Source organism: Bos javanicus, chromosome 4 (genome assembly GCF_032452875.1).
Source record: "Bos javanicus breed banteng chromosome 4, ARS-OSU_banteng_1.0, whole genome shotgun sequence".
Taxonomy (NCBI): domain Eukaryota; kingdom Metazoa; phylum Chordata; class Mammalia; order Artiodactyla; family Bovidae; genus Bos; species Bos javanicus.
The window spans coordinates 20,997,246-21,014,896 of NC_083871.1; the positions used below are offsets into that span (position 1 = coordinate 20,997,246).

General features: G+C 37.3%; 1 protein-coding gene across 1 annotated transcript in view; it reads right to left on the reverse strand.

Moving 5' to 3' along the window:
- Positions 1 to 17,651, reverse strand: part of VWDE (von Willebrand factor D and EGF domains) — a 98,474-nt gene that overhangs the window by 40,253 nt on the left and 40,570 nt on the right. Inside the window, 9 exon segments of the mRNA XM_061415369.1 lie at positions 97 to 192; positions 296 to 391; positions 4,738 to 4,794; positions 6,049 to 6,144; positions 7,045 to 7,140; positions 8,184 to 8,298; positions 8,354 to 8,454; positions 15,473 to 15,514; positions 15,517 to 15,646. Coding sequence (XP_061271353.1) covers positions 97 to 192; positions 296 to 391; positions 4,738 to 4,794; positions 6,049 to 6,144; positions 7,045 to 7,140; positions 8,184 to 8,298; positions 8,354 to 8,454; positions 15,473 to 15,514; positions 15,517 to 15,646 — 829 coding nt within the window.

The following is a 17,651-nucleotide window of genomic DNA, read 5'->3' on the forward strand; positions in this document are numbered from 1 at the left end:
ATAAAAGCAAGGAAACAAAAAACAAGGAACATGCTCTTTGAAGTCCTGCTTTACGTTCCCATGTGGACTTTAGCCTTTTAAGGGCATTTCCCTTACGTGTGTTGCACTGTTTCCCTGTCCAGCCAGAAGGACAAGAGCAAAGGCTTGGTCCCACACGCTTTCCTCCATTAATGCACATGGGAACACAGATACCTGGAGATAAAAGCATGAAGTATTAGTCCTTAAATATCAGTAGCTTTGCTATTAATATGTTTGCTTTACCTGTAGCTGGCAAACATATTTAGTAGTGTCTTACTTTTTTGGCATCTCCTACCAGTGTATCCTTCAGAACAGACGCACACATTATTTCTCATGCAGTGACCACCATTCTTACAGGGAGGCTGGCAGATAGCTAAAAGAACATATGGCAGCAATCTGTGAATATCACATATTCACTTATTATATGTTGCATTATGTGTGTGTGATCTATGGGGACATAAGGCAGAGAAATGAGATAGTAAAATAAAAGATCACAACTGCAAGTTGTTAAAACCATCATTTCTAAATCATAAAATACAATGCTTATAGCCATACATTGCTAGTGGGTTAGCAAACTTGGAAATATATTGGTGAAGTGTTCATAACCAATGGAGCCTTCAGTATGATAGTACAAATATTATGAATCTAATCTTATGTTTCACCAAACTCTGAAGTAAAGAGTGAAATCACCTGGGAAAAAAAAAAAAAACAAGAAAATAAGTCAAAACCAAGCTCAAAATAAGACCTGTTCCTATGGAAGTTAGAAAAATTGGTCATACAATTGGTCATATGTTTAGAAAAAACTTTAAAGTTACTTTTAGGTACCTACTGAGGTCATAGAGACAGAGCTTTATATGTGACTTATTCCTGTCAGGGCCTGGGAAAAAATCTTTTTAACAATAAATCATCAGCTTTTTCAAGAATAGTTATTGGATAATCCTGAATACAGTATACTAGTAACTTCTATGTATATGGTTCTGTTCCATGGAGTTCAGAAATTGATGTTTCTATCATTTATAGGATTTTTCTTGTGTCATACTTCTTCCTGATGTGACAATTAAATTCAGTTATATAAAAATAGTAATACAAAGGCAAACTTCCCTATAAATTTTTAAATTTAATTTTCCTTAAGTGATGATTAAGTGGATTTTAGTTTTTGGTGTAAAAGTGAATGCCCAGTTGTTTTGTTTGGGTAATAACGTATTTGTGGACAGATTCCCCTTTTGAAAATTTCCAAACACTAAGAAAAATCCAGCTGATTTCAAGTAGATTCATAGGTGAAAATAATGTAACACTTTTTGTATAAAAACAATATAACTGAAAGATTTTAGCAAATGAATAATATCCATTATTTTAGACTGAGCCTTTTTTGGTTAATGATTGAGTTCCCTTTCTCTGGCATTTTTATTGGTACTTTTTATAATGGAGAAATGATCTTAAGTTTTCTGCGTTCTAATCCTTACACTGGAGAAGGAAATGGCAACCCACTCCAGTATTCTTGCTAGGAGAGTCCCATGGAGAGAGGAGCCTGGTGGGTTACAGTCCGTGGGGTCACAAAGAGTCAGATACGACTGAGCGACTGAACAACAACAATCCTTATTGAATTTAAGGTTATTTCTATTATTCATTACAAAAACACCACAAGAAATACCTGTAGTTAGGAATTTAACACTTAAAAATAAAAAGAATAAAAGACCTTTTTATAATGGGCAGTATTCATATACTCTATAAAACTTGATAAATACTACATCTATACAAAAAAGTATATATAATTAGAGTAATACAGAGAAATGGCATAAAACATGGACTTCATTGTGCCACCCCGAATCCCATTTTAAGAAAAGGAGGTTTAGGAGAATACCCAGTCATGTATACATATTTATGAGATTCTCCAGTCTCAGATGGATCTTCCATCAAACTCCAAAATGAGCCAAGTAATCTGGCCTTACTTTGTGTATAGAAAGAGCTCATGGCATTTAAGGGATGAAGGAAATTGGAAGATATGAGGCAGAAATATCAATAACCTCAGATATGCAGATGACACCACCCTTATGGCAGAAAGTGAAGAGGAACTAAAAAGCCTCTTGATGAAAGTGAAAGAGGAGAGTGAAAAAGTTGGCTTAAAGCTCAATAGTCAGAAAATGAAGATCATGGCATCCAGTCCCATCACTTCATGGGAAATAGATGGGGAAACAGTGTCAGACTTTATTTTTTGGGCTCCAAAATCACTGCAGATGGTGACTGCAGCCATGAAATTAAAAGACGCTTACTCCTTGGAAGGAAATTTATGTCCAACCTAGATAGCATATTCAAAAGCAGAGACATTACTTTGCCAACAAAGGTCCGGCTAGTCAAGGCTGTGGTTTTTCCTGTGGTCATGTATGGATGTGAGAGTTGGACTGTGAAGAAAGCTGAGCGCCGAAGAATTGATGCTTTTGAACTGTGGTGTTGGAGAAGACTCTTGAGAGTCCCTTGGACTGCAAGGACATCCAACCAGTCCATTCTGAAGATTAGCCCTGGGATTTCTTTGGAAGGAATGATGCTAAAGCTGAAACTCCAGTACTTTGGCCACCTCATGTGAAGAGTTGACTCATTGGAAAAGACTCTGATGCTGGGAGGGATTGGGGGTAGGAGGAGAAGGGGACGACAGAGGATAAGATGGCTGGATGGCATCACTGACTCGATGGACATGAGTCTGGGTGAATTCCAGGAGTTGGTGATGGACAGGGAGGCCTGGCGTGCTGCGAGTCATGGGGTCACAAAGAGTTGGACACGACTGAGAGACTGAACTGAACTGAACTGAGCCTCATGTTTTGGGCTTCCCTCATAGCTCAGTCTGCCTGCAATGCCAGAGACCTGGGTTTGATTCCTGAGTCGGGAAGATCCCCTGGAGAAGGAAATGGCAACCCACTCCAATATTCTTGCCTGGAGAATCCCATGGAGCCTGGCAGGCTACAGTCTATGGGGTCCCAAGAATTGGACACAACTGAGCAACTAACACACACACAGCCTCACATTTTAAGTCTTGCTTATTAATAGTTAACCTTTCGTGTTGTTTTCAGCTCAGTGTCTCTCTCCCTCTTTTGAAATGCTATAGAATACACAGTATATGCCCCTTATACTTATTTTAAGCATATTCTGCCTAATTTATTCAGTGGCTTTCAATATGTATACCATTTTCCCTTCCCTCTATTTGGGCTCAGAAGGGATGTGACTTAATAAAAATAAAGACCATATTTTCCCCTGCACTTTCTATAACATATCATAACAATAATACCATTACTTAATGCCAAGTGCTGACTGTACTTGTATATGGTCTACTGTAGTCTCATTCACACCTGACAGCAACTGTCTAGCTCAAACTTGAAAGTAAAGGCCTGGAAACTATAAATTTGTCATATCCATGCCACTAGGAGATTATAAAGACTGATAACTCCAAAAATTTTAACATGACATGTTCATTAGACAATTTTTAGTTCAATTTAGTAATTTAGAGTCCCTGCTTTACTTAGTTATATAGTCAGCATATACATTTTAGAGGATAAATTTTCTTAGTAAATCTTACACCTATTGCAAATAGCATTAGAAGCATAGCTTTTTATTTCCTTTCTCACATTCTCCACTCAAAATTCTACCTAAAACTCTTAAACATGCATTTAGTAATAATCTCCTAATTTTTAAGATCTGCCTTAACCTGGTCTTTGCATTCCATGTTCATACCCTAGCTTCTTAACAGAAATCTGAATTAGAAAAACTCATTTTGAATGCTTAATATATCTAGTATTAGAGTGATGGTTTCTTCTCCATCTCAGTGTCAATCTTAGAATCCTAACCTACCTCTAAGTGAAAAAACAAAACAAAACAGGATTGAAGTCAAACTGTAACATGACAAAGAAAGTATGTATTTTAGAAGTTAAATTATCACATCATATACTAAAAATCCACTCTATATTCATATAGGCTCAAAACTACTAAGATGCAGAAAACAGATTTAAAACTTAATTTATTGACATTATTTCATGCCTGTGTGCTTAACTTCAGGTCATGCCCATTATTCTGAAAAAAAAAACAAAAACAGCTTATAGCATTAACTCAATGAGTGAAAGTGTTAAAGTCATAGGCCGTAAATGGGGTAAACGGTACATCTTTATGTCTCATATTACTGGGCACACTGCTGTGTGTAGCTGTCTCTTCATAAGTGTTTAATGAAACTAAAGTCAAGAGAGATCATGAGATAAAATTAGTAGTAGACATTAGATTGACTGCAAATAAAACATTTTTGCAGAGAAGGCAACAAAAATGACACCATTGCACATGAAAGACTGCAAGAGAGCTTGGCTTATTTGTTTCACACCTTGGTCCTACAAATGCACCAAGGCTGTGAGCCTAACATAAGTTGAATAAGTAAACATTTTACACAATAACTCATATATTTCTGTGAATTGGTAATTTGGTGACCAAAACTGCAATGTCACAAGAAATAGAGTAAATAAATAACATCTTCCCCTTTGAAAATTGTCTTATGTTTGTTTACTCAGAGCTCTGTTTGTGTCTAACTTTTCCTTTGCCTTTTTATTTATAAAGAAAGAATAATTACCACTCTGACACTGTGTACCAAAGAATCCATTTGGACAGAAGTTGGTGATGGACAGGGAGGCTAGCGTGCTGCGATTCATGGGGTCCCAAAGAGGCGGACACGACTGAGCGACTGAACTGAACTGAAAGTGTTTGGTTTATTACAGGAACCACCATTGAGGCAAACGGGGTCACACAAAGCTGGTAAACAGTAGGAGGGAGAAGGACCATAAAAGTTTTGTTATTTAAAAATGGAAGCTGCCCTGAAGTACAGAATGGTGCATAATGAAATATTTTATTTTTACTGCCATTTAAACCCATAACCTATAATTAATTAGACTTTTCCAAAATAAGAGGAGAGGAATAACCAGATAATAGCTTTGAAAGTTTGTTCATTAAGTTATTACCAAGCTAAGAATGTAGAAGCTGTTATTAGAATTCAGAATGCCCTTGGTAAGCATTGTTGGTAAAACAATTGGAAGTTAAGAGAAAGCAATTCAGCAACACAAACAGGATAGTCTGTAATCTGCTCAAATACATTCAGTCATGATTTTAAGTCATCTTGCCAATTCAAATAGGAACACTGCACTCAAGTCCTAGCACACTCAAAAACACACTTTGTTTTTGCTTCTTTCCCTTTGTTCCACTTTGAAAGTCACCCCAAATTCCATTTTTAATCCCGATTTTGCCAATTCTCCAAAGTTTACAATTTTATTCCTAACTGCACCTGTCAGAATGAATTTCTCTTTCCTCTGCTTCCAGAAAGGTAAACATTTATTATGTCACTTGTTACCCAACTTGTAACATAGTGCTTTTTATAATTATAATCTGTATCTCCTTCACTAATGATATGCTACTTGTAATGGGAAAAAATCAAATTGATCTTTATTTCCCTTTGCATCATGCTTCACACATAGTTGTCAAGCTATAAACACTGAATTAAATTTATGTTGAGAAAAGTCCTTAGATCACAATGGATTAAACAGATAATGGCAAACACCACTGCCAAGGAATTAAGCCTGATACTGTAATAAATAGAATAACATTATGATGTCCAGTTAACTCAGAAGTGCTTGAATATTTAACGAAACAGAATGTCTGCATTGTGATTTTTAAAAAAATCTTCAAAGAGACCTCAATATGCAACACAAATATGTTTCTCTCCACCATAAGGCAGAGTATGAGGGAAAAATAAAAGCCAAAAAAGAAAGTATTGGTTGGGTTGGATAAGATTAAAGCTGGAATACATTCTATGGTTGTATACAAAGATAATGAATGAATATGAGAGACAGGGTGTTAAAAATCTATCTGAAATAAAAACTCTATACCAGTCTCATCTGATTAGTTTTATGTTTTGCAAGTCCTTATCCTTAAGCCATTGATGCACCTTAAACCACTGACGCACCTTAAATTTCTTTCAACTGACATATTTATTGAAAATATTTCTGATTTTACCTGTGCTACAAGTAGGTCCATACCAGCCAGGCTTACACTCACAGACATCTGGTTTAAGACATTTGCCTCCATTTTCACAGTGCCTGTTACAGACAACTAAGATCATAGGATAAATTAAAAGAAAGGTAAGTTAGATTCGGTACTGGTCATCTTATTGGCTATGACTTCAGTTCAGTTCAGTAGCTCAGTCGTGTCTGACTCTTTGTGACCCCATGAATTGAGAACCCCATGAACAGTATGAAAAGGCTATGACTTAGTTGCTCATAACTGCCAACCACAGTCTAATGAATAAGATTAAAGAGAAAGATAAAAAACATTTTATTTTTTGGCTTTAAATAGTTCGCAGTTTTCGTATTCAGTTACCTTTATTGTTTGCTGTTAATACAGATGGGGAAAGTAGAAAATCACTGAGATGAATAGTAAGCAAGAGTTGACTATTTGTGAAAACTGTTACTAATGAAAGTAATCATAGACATAGATTAAATGAGATAAATTTGTATATAAGCCAACAAATTAGAGGGGCTTCCCAGGTGGCACAAGTGCTAAAGAACCCAACCACCAATGCAGGAGATGCAAGAGACATGTTCAATCCGTGGGCTGGGAAGATCCCCTGGAGAAGGAAATGGAAACCTACTCCAGTATTCTTGCCTGGAGAATCCCACAGACAGAGGAGCCGGATGGGCTACAGATCATGGGTCGCAAAGAGTTGGACATGTCTGAGCAACTATGCACACACAACAAATTAGAATTCTTATTATCTCAAAGTAATGGTCATGGACAGAGTCCAGAAAAGAGTTGTTTCTAAGAACAAGCTTCTTTATCTTACTTACTACTGGCACCCAGTGCTCTCAGTGGTATGCAGAATGGTAATCATCATAGCAAATCATGAAGGCATATATTTTGCATAGGGTTTGGGTTTATCTCAGTTAGCATTAGAGCAATCAACTCTTCAAGGAGCAATTTCATTATACTAGACTGCAAGAGAGCTTTGCTTACTTGTTTCACACCTTATTCCTACAAAACCATACGGGCAAAAGTGGGGGTTTCCAGCTAAGCAGGTGCCACCATGTTGACAAGGTGGTCTCCAGCCTTCTGCAGACACAGATTGTGTTAAATCAGCTCCTAATTTGGAAACAGTCAGTTTATGTTTATGAAGCACAAGCACAATAAAACCTTCTGCTATGAGCAATTTATAGTAAACTTAGTTCTATTTTAGCATGAAATCTAGTTCTGTGGGATTGACTATGAGGTCACACTCTGTAGACACCTATAAATCATCAGCATGTTTTGGTTTATAAAACTTTTGGTTAACTGGATGGAAATGCACAATCTAAGGTTTCTTCTGAAAAGTGAGACTTGGAGTTACACATTCTTGCCCTACAAAGAGAACACTTCTATATTTCTATAATTATTTTCTATGCTATTCATACTGTTTCTGTTAGTTCATTCTGTGTTTACTGTAATTTATTAATTTGTGCCTTGCCTTGCCATGAAAACACAATAGGCTCTCAGTTTATTAATAATTATATATGTACAACTCACTAATATGTATTCTTTAAAAATATTACTTAAAAATTTAACAACTTTTTTTCTTTAAAGTATTATCCATTTTAGGAATGCCATTTCCTAAACTCTCCATTTAAGATTTCAACCAAGGCAATGAAATTATATGGCTATAAACATGTTTTTAAAAATGATTTTTTAGGTTTCTTTTTGCTACCTGATACCTTCTAATTATTTGGTAATAGCAGTTCCTTGGACCCATGTTTGAGAAATTATTCAATAGGCAGATATCCTTTGTTTGAAGCTAAAATATTTATAGGGATATGGTTCCATATAACTAAATATCAAAAAAATATTTCTGCAGATACTTTTACCAAAGATATATGAGCTATTGCTTTTTGGCTCTCTGATTTGGCAAATTTAAATTTTTTAAATCTTCAATAAATTATTTTTAATAAACATTAACAAAACTTAGACTCCCTCACCAGCATTAATACATATTAATATGTACATATTAACATATACTGTGTACATATTAATATGTACACAGTAAAACTGAATTACCTTTAAAACACTTTTAAAAGATTGCATTATTTTGGTTTTATTATTTGATTTTTAATTTGAATTATCACCTTCATCACAGATTGCTCCATGTCCTGGGGAACATTCACAAATGTTAGGCTTAATACATTTTCCATGGTTTTTGCAGTCAGGATGACATACAGCTGTAAAAAATAAAGCTCATGGCTTAGAAATATTAATTATCAATTAAATTCATTATGCAAACAAATAAAAGCTATACTTAATCAGTTTGGCAGTCAGAACCGGTGTAACCAGGTTTGCATTTGCATATGTTTGTGGCAACACACTCTCTGTTTCTTCCCCAAGGATGTTTACAAATGGCTGGAAAAATCAAGGCAAAAAGGCTGAATTGTAGATACAGTGTATACACATTGCCTGTAGACTTAATTCTGTAATAAAAGTAAAATTCTCTGAAATTGGAAAATTTGAAATTGCTATTAAACAATAATGACTGCAAACATTCACAAAATTATTTTTCCCCTTATATTTGTTTTACTACCAGGATGACTGAGGTAAATGATTAATAGGGTAAGAAAAACATACCATATGAGGAAATTAGTCCCATAGAAAATCTGCTGTTGGACATGGTGGCTGCTAACCATAAAAGGGATTTCAGTCTTTCAGAGAGCAGTTTAGTGTCAGATACTAATTAGCTAAATGCTGGTGAATGGCAGGGATAATCAGAATGTCAAAGAGCAAAATGCCAGCAACACATCGTAAGCTTATATGTTCTTATTTCTTAAGCTTCTCTGACAACCCAATGTACTCTATTAGGCATTTAACACTTTTTGAAGTAACTGAAATGATTGAGGTTGTTTTACTTGCTAATAAAAAGGAGTTTTATGTTATAAACATGTAAGAATTAAAGGTTATTATCATTATTCCTACAGAAAAAAAAAAAACAATGAAGTTCCTCAAGGTAACTCAGAACAAAGGAACACCCTAACAGCTCTGTTTCTTAAGCTGGTCTCAAACAAATCAAAACACACACACACACACAAGAAAATAATATGAACATTAAAATGTAACTTCTAAGCCAGAAGTTTTATTTGTATCAAAGAAAACTATGCTGATGATTGTGAAAAGAAGTAAACAATCCTTTCAAAATTAAAGTGATGCCTAACTTGTTTTATTGTTAAGAGCTGGAGGAATTACAGAGAAACTTAATTTATACAAATAATGCAGGATTAGTCATTTAAAGGCTAAATACCCTCTGTGAGCTGAAAAGAACCCAGACCACAGTGTTATTCATACTGTTATTTTATACCTAGCTGCTTGCTACCAGGAGTGTCGGTTGGCCCTGTACGGTTGTGCTTTCTTTTCTGTATAACGGGAAAAATAATACCTAGTACATGGAGTCCTTGTGGATTATATGACATAATAGAAACAAAATATTTCCAAAGGCCCTAGAACAAGTAGGTAATTAATTCATATATTTGTAGTGTGTTATATAATATTTTTTAGTATCAACATTATTAAAAATTTGAGCAACACTTGTGTTAATTTTTTTGAAATGTGAAGAGAATATACCCAAATAATAAATAAAATGAGTAGAAGTTAGTGAACTAAATGGAGTAAACAAAATGTAATATATAGAAAGGTGTATCTTCTTAAGCACTTAACAGTGAGCTAGATAGTTTTCCTTGTGACATTTGAAGAGTTGTCACACTACCTCTGCAATTGCTACCATCTCCGTAATATCCAAAGGGGCAGCGTCCACGCTGGAAGTGACCATCTGTGGTTGGCACACAGGAAACACCAAGAAAGCAAGGGGATTCAGCACAACTTGATCTTTTGGTCAATCCAGGCTTTTCTGGCAAAACAGTGATGGCTGTAATAAGTGATGATGTAAACCCATCCTTTTATACTGTGTATAACCTTGGGCAGACCTGTTAGTTTGAGAATTATACTCTCTTGCTTCTGTTTGGATGAGACTCTGGGTAATACTTCACCATGAGAACTGTTCAGGTGAATGCTTAAAGAACTATGGTTGTTTGTAGGAACTGCCAACTCCTCCAGGAAGAGGTTTGCACTAGGGGTATGAGCCACATATTCAAATCTGATATCTGATGGGAAATAGCCTTCTTTGAATGATTAATTTGAGTTGTAATTGATTTTAACGAGAAGTGTGAGAGGTAGTTGGTTGCAGCCAAGAACATTTTCGTAGTTGCAGGACTGTGGATTGAGCTCGCACCAAGTAGTGAATGTTCTGTTGACAGTTGATGCAAATTTAACAACCAAAAAAGAAAAAGATGTTAGTCACAGTTAGCATAATATTTATTAATGTTCTGCTCTACCTACAGAGAGCTTCTTTGGTGGCTCAGACGGTAAGGAATCTGCCTGCACTGCAGGAGACCTGGGTTTGATCCCTGGGTGGGGAAGATCCCCTGGAGAACAGAATGGCTACCCACACCAGTATTTTTGCCTGGAGAATTCTACGGACAGAGAAGCCTGGCCTGGTACAGTCCATGGAGGTGCAAAGGGTTGGACACGACTGAGTGACTAACACTTTCTGTAGTATTTAACATTAGGTATTTCATTCCTTCATTTGAAGTCTATTACATGTACATCACTCATTATTAGAGAAATGCAAGTCAAAATTACAATGAGATAGCACCTCAGTTCAGTTCAGTCGCTCAGTCATGTCCGACTCTTTGTGACCCCATGAATCGCAGCACGCCAGGCCTCCCTGTCCATCACCAACTCCCGGAGTTCACTCAGACTCACGTCCATCGAGTCAGTGATGCCATCCAGCCATCTCATCCTTTGTCGTCCCCTTCTCCTCCTGCCCCCAATCCCTCCCAGCATCAGAGTCGTTTCTAATGAGTCAACTCTTCTCATGAGGTGGCCAAAGTACTGGAGTTTCAGCTTTAGCATCATTCCTTCCAAAGAAATCCCAGGGCTGATCTCCTTCAGAATGGACTGGTTGGATCTCCTTGCAGTCCAAGGGACTCTCAAGAATCTTCTCCAACACCACAGTTCAAAAGCATCAATTCTTCAGTGCTCAGCCTTCTTCACAGTCCAACTCTCACATCCATACATGACCACTGGAAAAACCATAGCCTTGACTAGCCGGACCTTTGTTGGCAAAGTAATGTCTCTGCTTTTGAATATGCTATCTAGGTTGGTCATAACTTTCCTTCCAAGGAGTAAGTGTCTTTTAATTTCATGGATGCAGTCACCATCTGCAGTGATTTTGGAGCCCAAAAATTCTGACACTGTTTCCCCATCTATTTCCCATGAAGTGATGGGACTGGATGCCATGATCTTCGTTTTCTGAATGTTGAGCTTTGAGCCAACATTTTCACTCTCCACTTTCACTTTCATCAAGAGGCTTTTGAGTTCCTCTCCACTTTTGCCATAAGGGTGGTGTCGTCTGCATGTCTGAGGTTATTGATATTTCTCCCGGCAATCTTGATTCCAGCTTGTGCTTCTTCCAGTCCAGTGTTTCTCATGATGTACTCTGCATATAAGTTAAATAAGCAGGGTGACAATATACAGCCTGGATGTACTCCTTTTCCTATTTGGAACCAGTCCATTGTTCCATGTCCAGTTCTAACTGTTGCTTCCTGACTTGCATACAGATTTCTCAAGAGGCAGGTCCGATGGTCTGGTATTCCCATCTCTTTCAGAATTTTCCACAGTTTATTAAAAAGGAATGCATTTGAATCTGTTCTAATGAGGTGGACAAAACTAGTGCCTATTATACAGAGTGAAGTAAGTCAGAAAAAGAAATATAAATATCTTATACTGACACATTTATATGGAATCTGAAGAAATGGCACTGATAAATTTATTTTCAGGGAAGCAATGGATAAACAGACATAGAGAACAGACCTATGGACATGGTGGGAGGAGAGGAGGGAGAAGGCGAGATGTATGCAGAGAGCAACATAGAAATTTACAATACCATATGCAAAATAGATAGCCAATGGGAATTTGCTGTATGACTCAGAGAACTCAAACAGGGGCTCTGCAACAGGCTGAAGGGTGGGATGGGGTGGGGAGGTGGGGGGAGGTGGGAGGGAGGTCTTGGAGGGAGGGGACATGGGTGTACCTGTGGCTGATTCTTGTTGATACATGACAGAAAACCACAAAATTCTGTAAAGCAATTATACTTCAATATCTAATCCCAAATTAAGCAACCTTCTCATTCAAGGCATTCATCCTCATATATAACCTAAATTCAGGATTCTTTGCAATGTTAGCATATTTTCTCTGCCTTTGGTTCTCTTGTTAGAGAATCATTCTAATGAGGTAACTAGTTTCTGTTTGGTAACATATTAGCAACCAATTCCAGATCATTTGTTTTCATCTAGATGTGAGGTCTTTCTTTTATTCCCCGAATATTCAGGACACTGGTGTGAAACACATTTGGGAACTTGATTTGTATAAGAATACCATCTTTAATAAGATACTGCTCATCCTTTTATTTTGGAGAAGGAAATGGCAACCTACTCCAGTATTCTTGCCTAGAGAATCCTGTGGACAGAGGAGCCTGGGGGCTGCTGTCCATAGGGTCGCACAGAGTCTGACACGACTGAAGTGACTTCGCATGCGTGCATATTTCAATTAAAAATTTTTTGTTTAAATCTATTGCATGTATAAATGCTATTCTAGGAGTCTTACAGCATTAAAAAGTCAACACATGATTCTTGCCCTCTGAGAACTTGTAATATATTTAGATACACAAGATAACACAGAATATAAAACAGTATAGAAGTATTTGTTTAAAGTTTTAATATTTCTGCATAAAAAGACAATATAGATAAGGTAGGCCATAGAGATAGAAAAGACACTTTCAAGTACACATTATGTAAAGGATCAGTGGCCAGAATAAACTCTTACAAAACAACAAAAAGTCAAAGAAAAGTTATAAACAGATAAACAACAGAAAAGTAAATTTCAATGATTATTTGAAAAAAAATGATTTTGGCAAGTTTTATCCAAAAACAAACAATGGAAAGATAAAACTAAACAACTCTGTAGATAAGAAAACAGAAAAGATACATACATGAAAATAATTTTAAAGTATATAATAATACATATAATTTTAAACTGAGAATTTGAAATCTCGATGAGTTTTTGCAAAATATAAATGAACTGAAGAAGATAGAGTAGATGACAGAAAAACTACATTGAAAGAAATAGAAAAACAATCTAAAATAACCTCCTAAAATGATGTCAGGACAGCTGATCTAATGGAAAAAAAATTTTACCAAATTTCAAGGAAAGACTATTTTGCAAAACTGTTGGAACATGCACAAAGAGATGAAACATCAACATTTTATCAGAGTGGCATAATCTTATAGTCAGCATTATTTTTGAAAATACACAAATTTAAAATGAAATACTGTTTTATTTAAGATAAATCAAGTGCAGCTGTGTAGTTATATATTATCACATCAGGATGAAATAGACTTGTATCTCAACTAACATAATTTATTAAGATATAAGTGAAAAAATTAACATGTTAAAAAGTAATTTGATACATCCATTTTTGTTAAAAGAAAAAAAAAGTCTGAAAGGGCTTCCCTGGTGGCTCAGTGATAAAGAATCAGCCTGCCAATGCAGGAAACATGGGTTCAATCCCTGTTCCTGGAAGATCCCACATGCCATGGAGCAGCTAAGCCTGTACACCACAAATATTGAGCCTATGCTCTAAAACCCACAAACCACAACTACTGAGTCCACACACCACAACTACTGAAACCTGATTGCCCTGGAGACTGTGCTCTGAATCAAGAGAAGACATTGCAATCAAGAGAAGCCTGGGCACCATAACTAGAGAGGAGCCTCTACTCTCTACAACTAGAGAAAAGCCCTCACAGCAACAAAGACCCAGCACAGTCAAAACTAAATAAATAAAAAAGAAAATTATGAAAACATTCTGAAAAAGTTAATCCAGGGGACAGAAGTTATAGCACATAGTTAGTGATGATAAAAAGCATTTGATAAAATGTAAAACCCACTCCTGACTTAAAACCAGAGAATTCTGAGAAAGCAACCAATAAAAGGAAAATTCCAGCAGAAACCTGTAGTGATATCATACTTAGGGGCAAAACATGGAAGAATTCCCACTAAAACCATTAAGAAACAAAACTATTAAGAAACATTCCTACACACTTTGCACCGGAGGTCCCGGCCACTACAATCAGAACATAAATTTGAGAGCTGGAAGAGGGCTGTTAGATTGCTCAAGTTCAAGTTTTGCCTCTGTAATTTAAGAACTCTGTAAACGTATTGCTTAACCCATCAGTGCCTCTGTTTGCTGCTGCTGCTGCTAAGTCGCTTCAGTCGTGTCCGACTCTGTGTGACCCCATAGACGGCAGCCCACCAAGCTCCCTCGTCCTTGGGAATCTCCAGGCAAGAACACTGGAGTGGGTTGCCATTTCCTTCTCCAATGCATGAAAGTGAGAAGTGAAAGTGAAGTCCCTCAGTTGTGTCAGACTCTTAGCGACCCCATGGACTGCAGCCCACCAGGCTCCTCCGTCCATGGGGTTTTCCAGGCAAGAGAACTGGAGTGGGGTGTCATTGCCTTCTCCTGCCTCTGTTTACTCATTTGTAAAATGGAAATGAGTTAGTATATATAGCTATTATGAGGATCAGTTGAAATAATGTATTAAAAATATTTGCTTAGTGTCGGTACATCATGAAGTTAGACTAAATCTTAGTTACTATAAAAAGTAAATAGAGACAAACTCACCATTTGCAAAAATATGTTTTACCGACAAAATCAAGACAAGAATAAACCATAGAAGAGTGTAAATAGCGTTAAATAAGGCAACTGGGTGCATGAATAACTTTAAAATTAGGATACATTTCCTATATTGCAATAATCAACAAAACCTTGCAAAATGAACAAATGCAATATCTTGGAAGATAAACAGCTGACATCATAGTATGCAAAGGCATAAAGAAAAGTAATTAGAAATATGCAAGAATAATAGAGTGTTACTGAATAAAACAAGAGTTATAAAGAAAGCACTGCGAAGAAGAAAAGGTCTTATGAAACAGTGAGTTTCACATTTGAGTGGATGATGAATGACCAGGAATTTATAGAATATAAGTTTGGAATGATCACTTCCAACCCTAAGTTTCTCTAAAATCACCTTAAATAATTATGTAATTTGTTTCTAATACAACATGACTCATTTATCTAGAATATAAACCAGAGAATTCAAAAGATTAGCAAGAAAAAGGATAATCTGTAAAATGCATTATATAATCTTAGAACTTTTTGAAAATAAAAATTCCTGAGGGGTAAATATGGGAATCTTCTGAAAAACAAATGAGAGATAATACTTGTCATTAGAGTTTAACTAAAATAATTACTTAATAAAGGCATTTCCATTTGTTGGCTTAACATTCCTCCGTCTCTGGCATATATACCATCCTCTTCCTTAGTTACACTGTTGTCAGACCTTGTGAGAACCACAGTATGTGCAATAAATTCATTTAAAAAGTGTGTTTCAACTATAAATGTATACACGAAACACAGATCAGAGTTAAACTTATGAAACCAAAGCACTGTGAATAAGAACATATAAAAATGCATGTGCATTGAACTCCTTGCAAATTAGATCAGAGAACTAGCTTACACATCACCTCTTCAGCAGATGCTTCTCTAAGGGACTGAATTGTGTTCCCCAGAATTCATTCATGGAAGCCCTAAACCTGAATGTGGCTGTATTTGGAGATACTTTTAAGGAGGTGAATAAAGTTGAATGAGGTCATAAGGCATGAATCCTATAGGACTTGGAGAGAAGCCAGAAACCAACCCTGCTGGCAACTTCATCTCAAGCTTCCAGTTTCCAGAATTGTAAGAAAACAAATTTCTGCTGTTTAAGTCACCCGGTCTGTGGTATTCTGTTATGGCAGCAGAGCTAACAGATGTTCCTATGGTCACACTCACCCAATCAGTGTCAACCACCTGTATTCTTTCCATGAACTTTGTTCTTCACACGTATGTGTCTCTTTCCTACACTACTTAGGAACTTTAAGAACTGCAATTTATTTACTTTTATAGTTATTGATTTTTGTGTCTACCACAAACTAAGTAAGCAACAACCAACAATAAAAGATCAAGTTTGTGTTAACAAGCATCTTGGAGTACAGAATGAAGCAGGGCAAAGGCTAACAGAGTTATGCCAAGAGAACGCACTGGTCATAGCAAACACCCTCTTCCAACAACACAAGAGAAGACTCTACACATGGACATCACCAGATGGTCAACACCAAAATCAGATCGATTATATTCTTTGCAGCCAAAGATGGAGAAGCTCTGTACAGACAGCAAAAACAAGGCTGGGAGCTGACTGTGGCTCAGATCATCAACTCCTTATTGCCAAATTCAAACTGAAGTTAAAGAAAGTGGAGAAAACCACTAGAACATTCAAGTATGACCTAAATCAAATCCCTTATGATTATACACTGATCTCAGTAGCATATTAGGCACCTACCAACCTAGAGAGTTCCTCTTTCAGTATCCTATCATTTTGCCTTTTCATATTGTTTCATACTGTTCGTGGGGTTTTCAAGGCAAGAATACTGAAGTGGTTTGCCATTCCCTTCTCCAGTGGACCACATTCTGTCAGACCTCTCCACCATGACCCGCCCATCTTCGGTGGCCCCACGGGCATGGCTTAGTTTCACTGAGTTAGACAAGGCTGTGGTCTGTGTGATTAGATTGACTAGTTTTCTGTGATTATGGTTTCAGTGTGTCTGCCCTCTGATGCCCTCTTGCAACACCTACCATCTTACTTGGGTTTCTCTTACCTTGGACGTGGGGTATCTCTTCACAGCTGCTCCAGCAAAGCGCAGCCATTGTTCCTTACCTTGGACGAGGGGTATCTCCTCACCGTCGCCCCTCCTGACCTTGAACGTGGAATAGCTCCTCTCTGCCCTCCTGTGACCACGCAGCCACCACTCCTTGGATGTGGGATTGCTCCTTTTGGCCGCCGCCCCTGGCCTCAGGTTGGGGATAGCTCCTCTTGGCCCCTCCTGCGCCGTCGCAGCCTGGCACTCTCAGCTGTCGCCCCTGACCTCGGACTTGGGATAGGTCCTCTCGGCCGCCACCCCTGACCTCAGATTTGGTGTAGCTCCTCTCAGCCACGCTTCTGCCAGGTCCATCACAGCCGGCGCGCTTCTCCAATATGCTACTGGAGATCAGTGGAGAAATAACTCCAGAAAGAATGAAGGGATGGAGCCAAAGCAAAAACGCCACCAGGTGGTGGATGTGACTGGTGATAGAAGCAAGGTCTGATGTTGTAAAGAGCAATATTGCATAGAAACCTGGAATGTTAGGTCCATGAATCAAGGCAAACTGGAAGTGGACAAACAGGAGATAGCAAGAGTGAACGTCGACATTCTAGGAATCAGCAAACTAAGATGGACTGGAATGGGTGAATTTAACTCAGATGACCATTATATCTACTACTGCCGGCAGGAATCCCTTAGAAGAAATGGAGTAGCCATCATAGTCCACAAAAGAGTCTGGAATGCAATATTAGGATGCA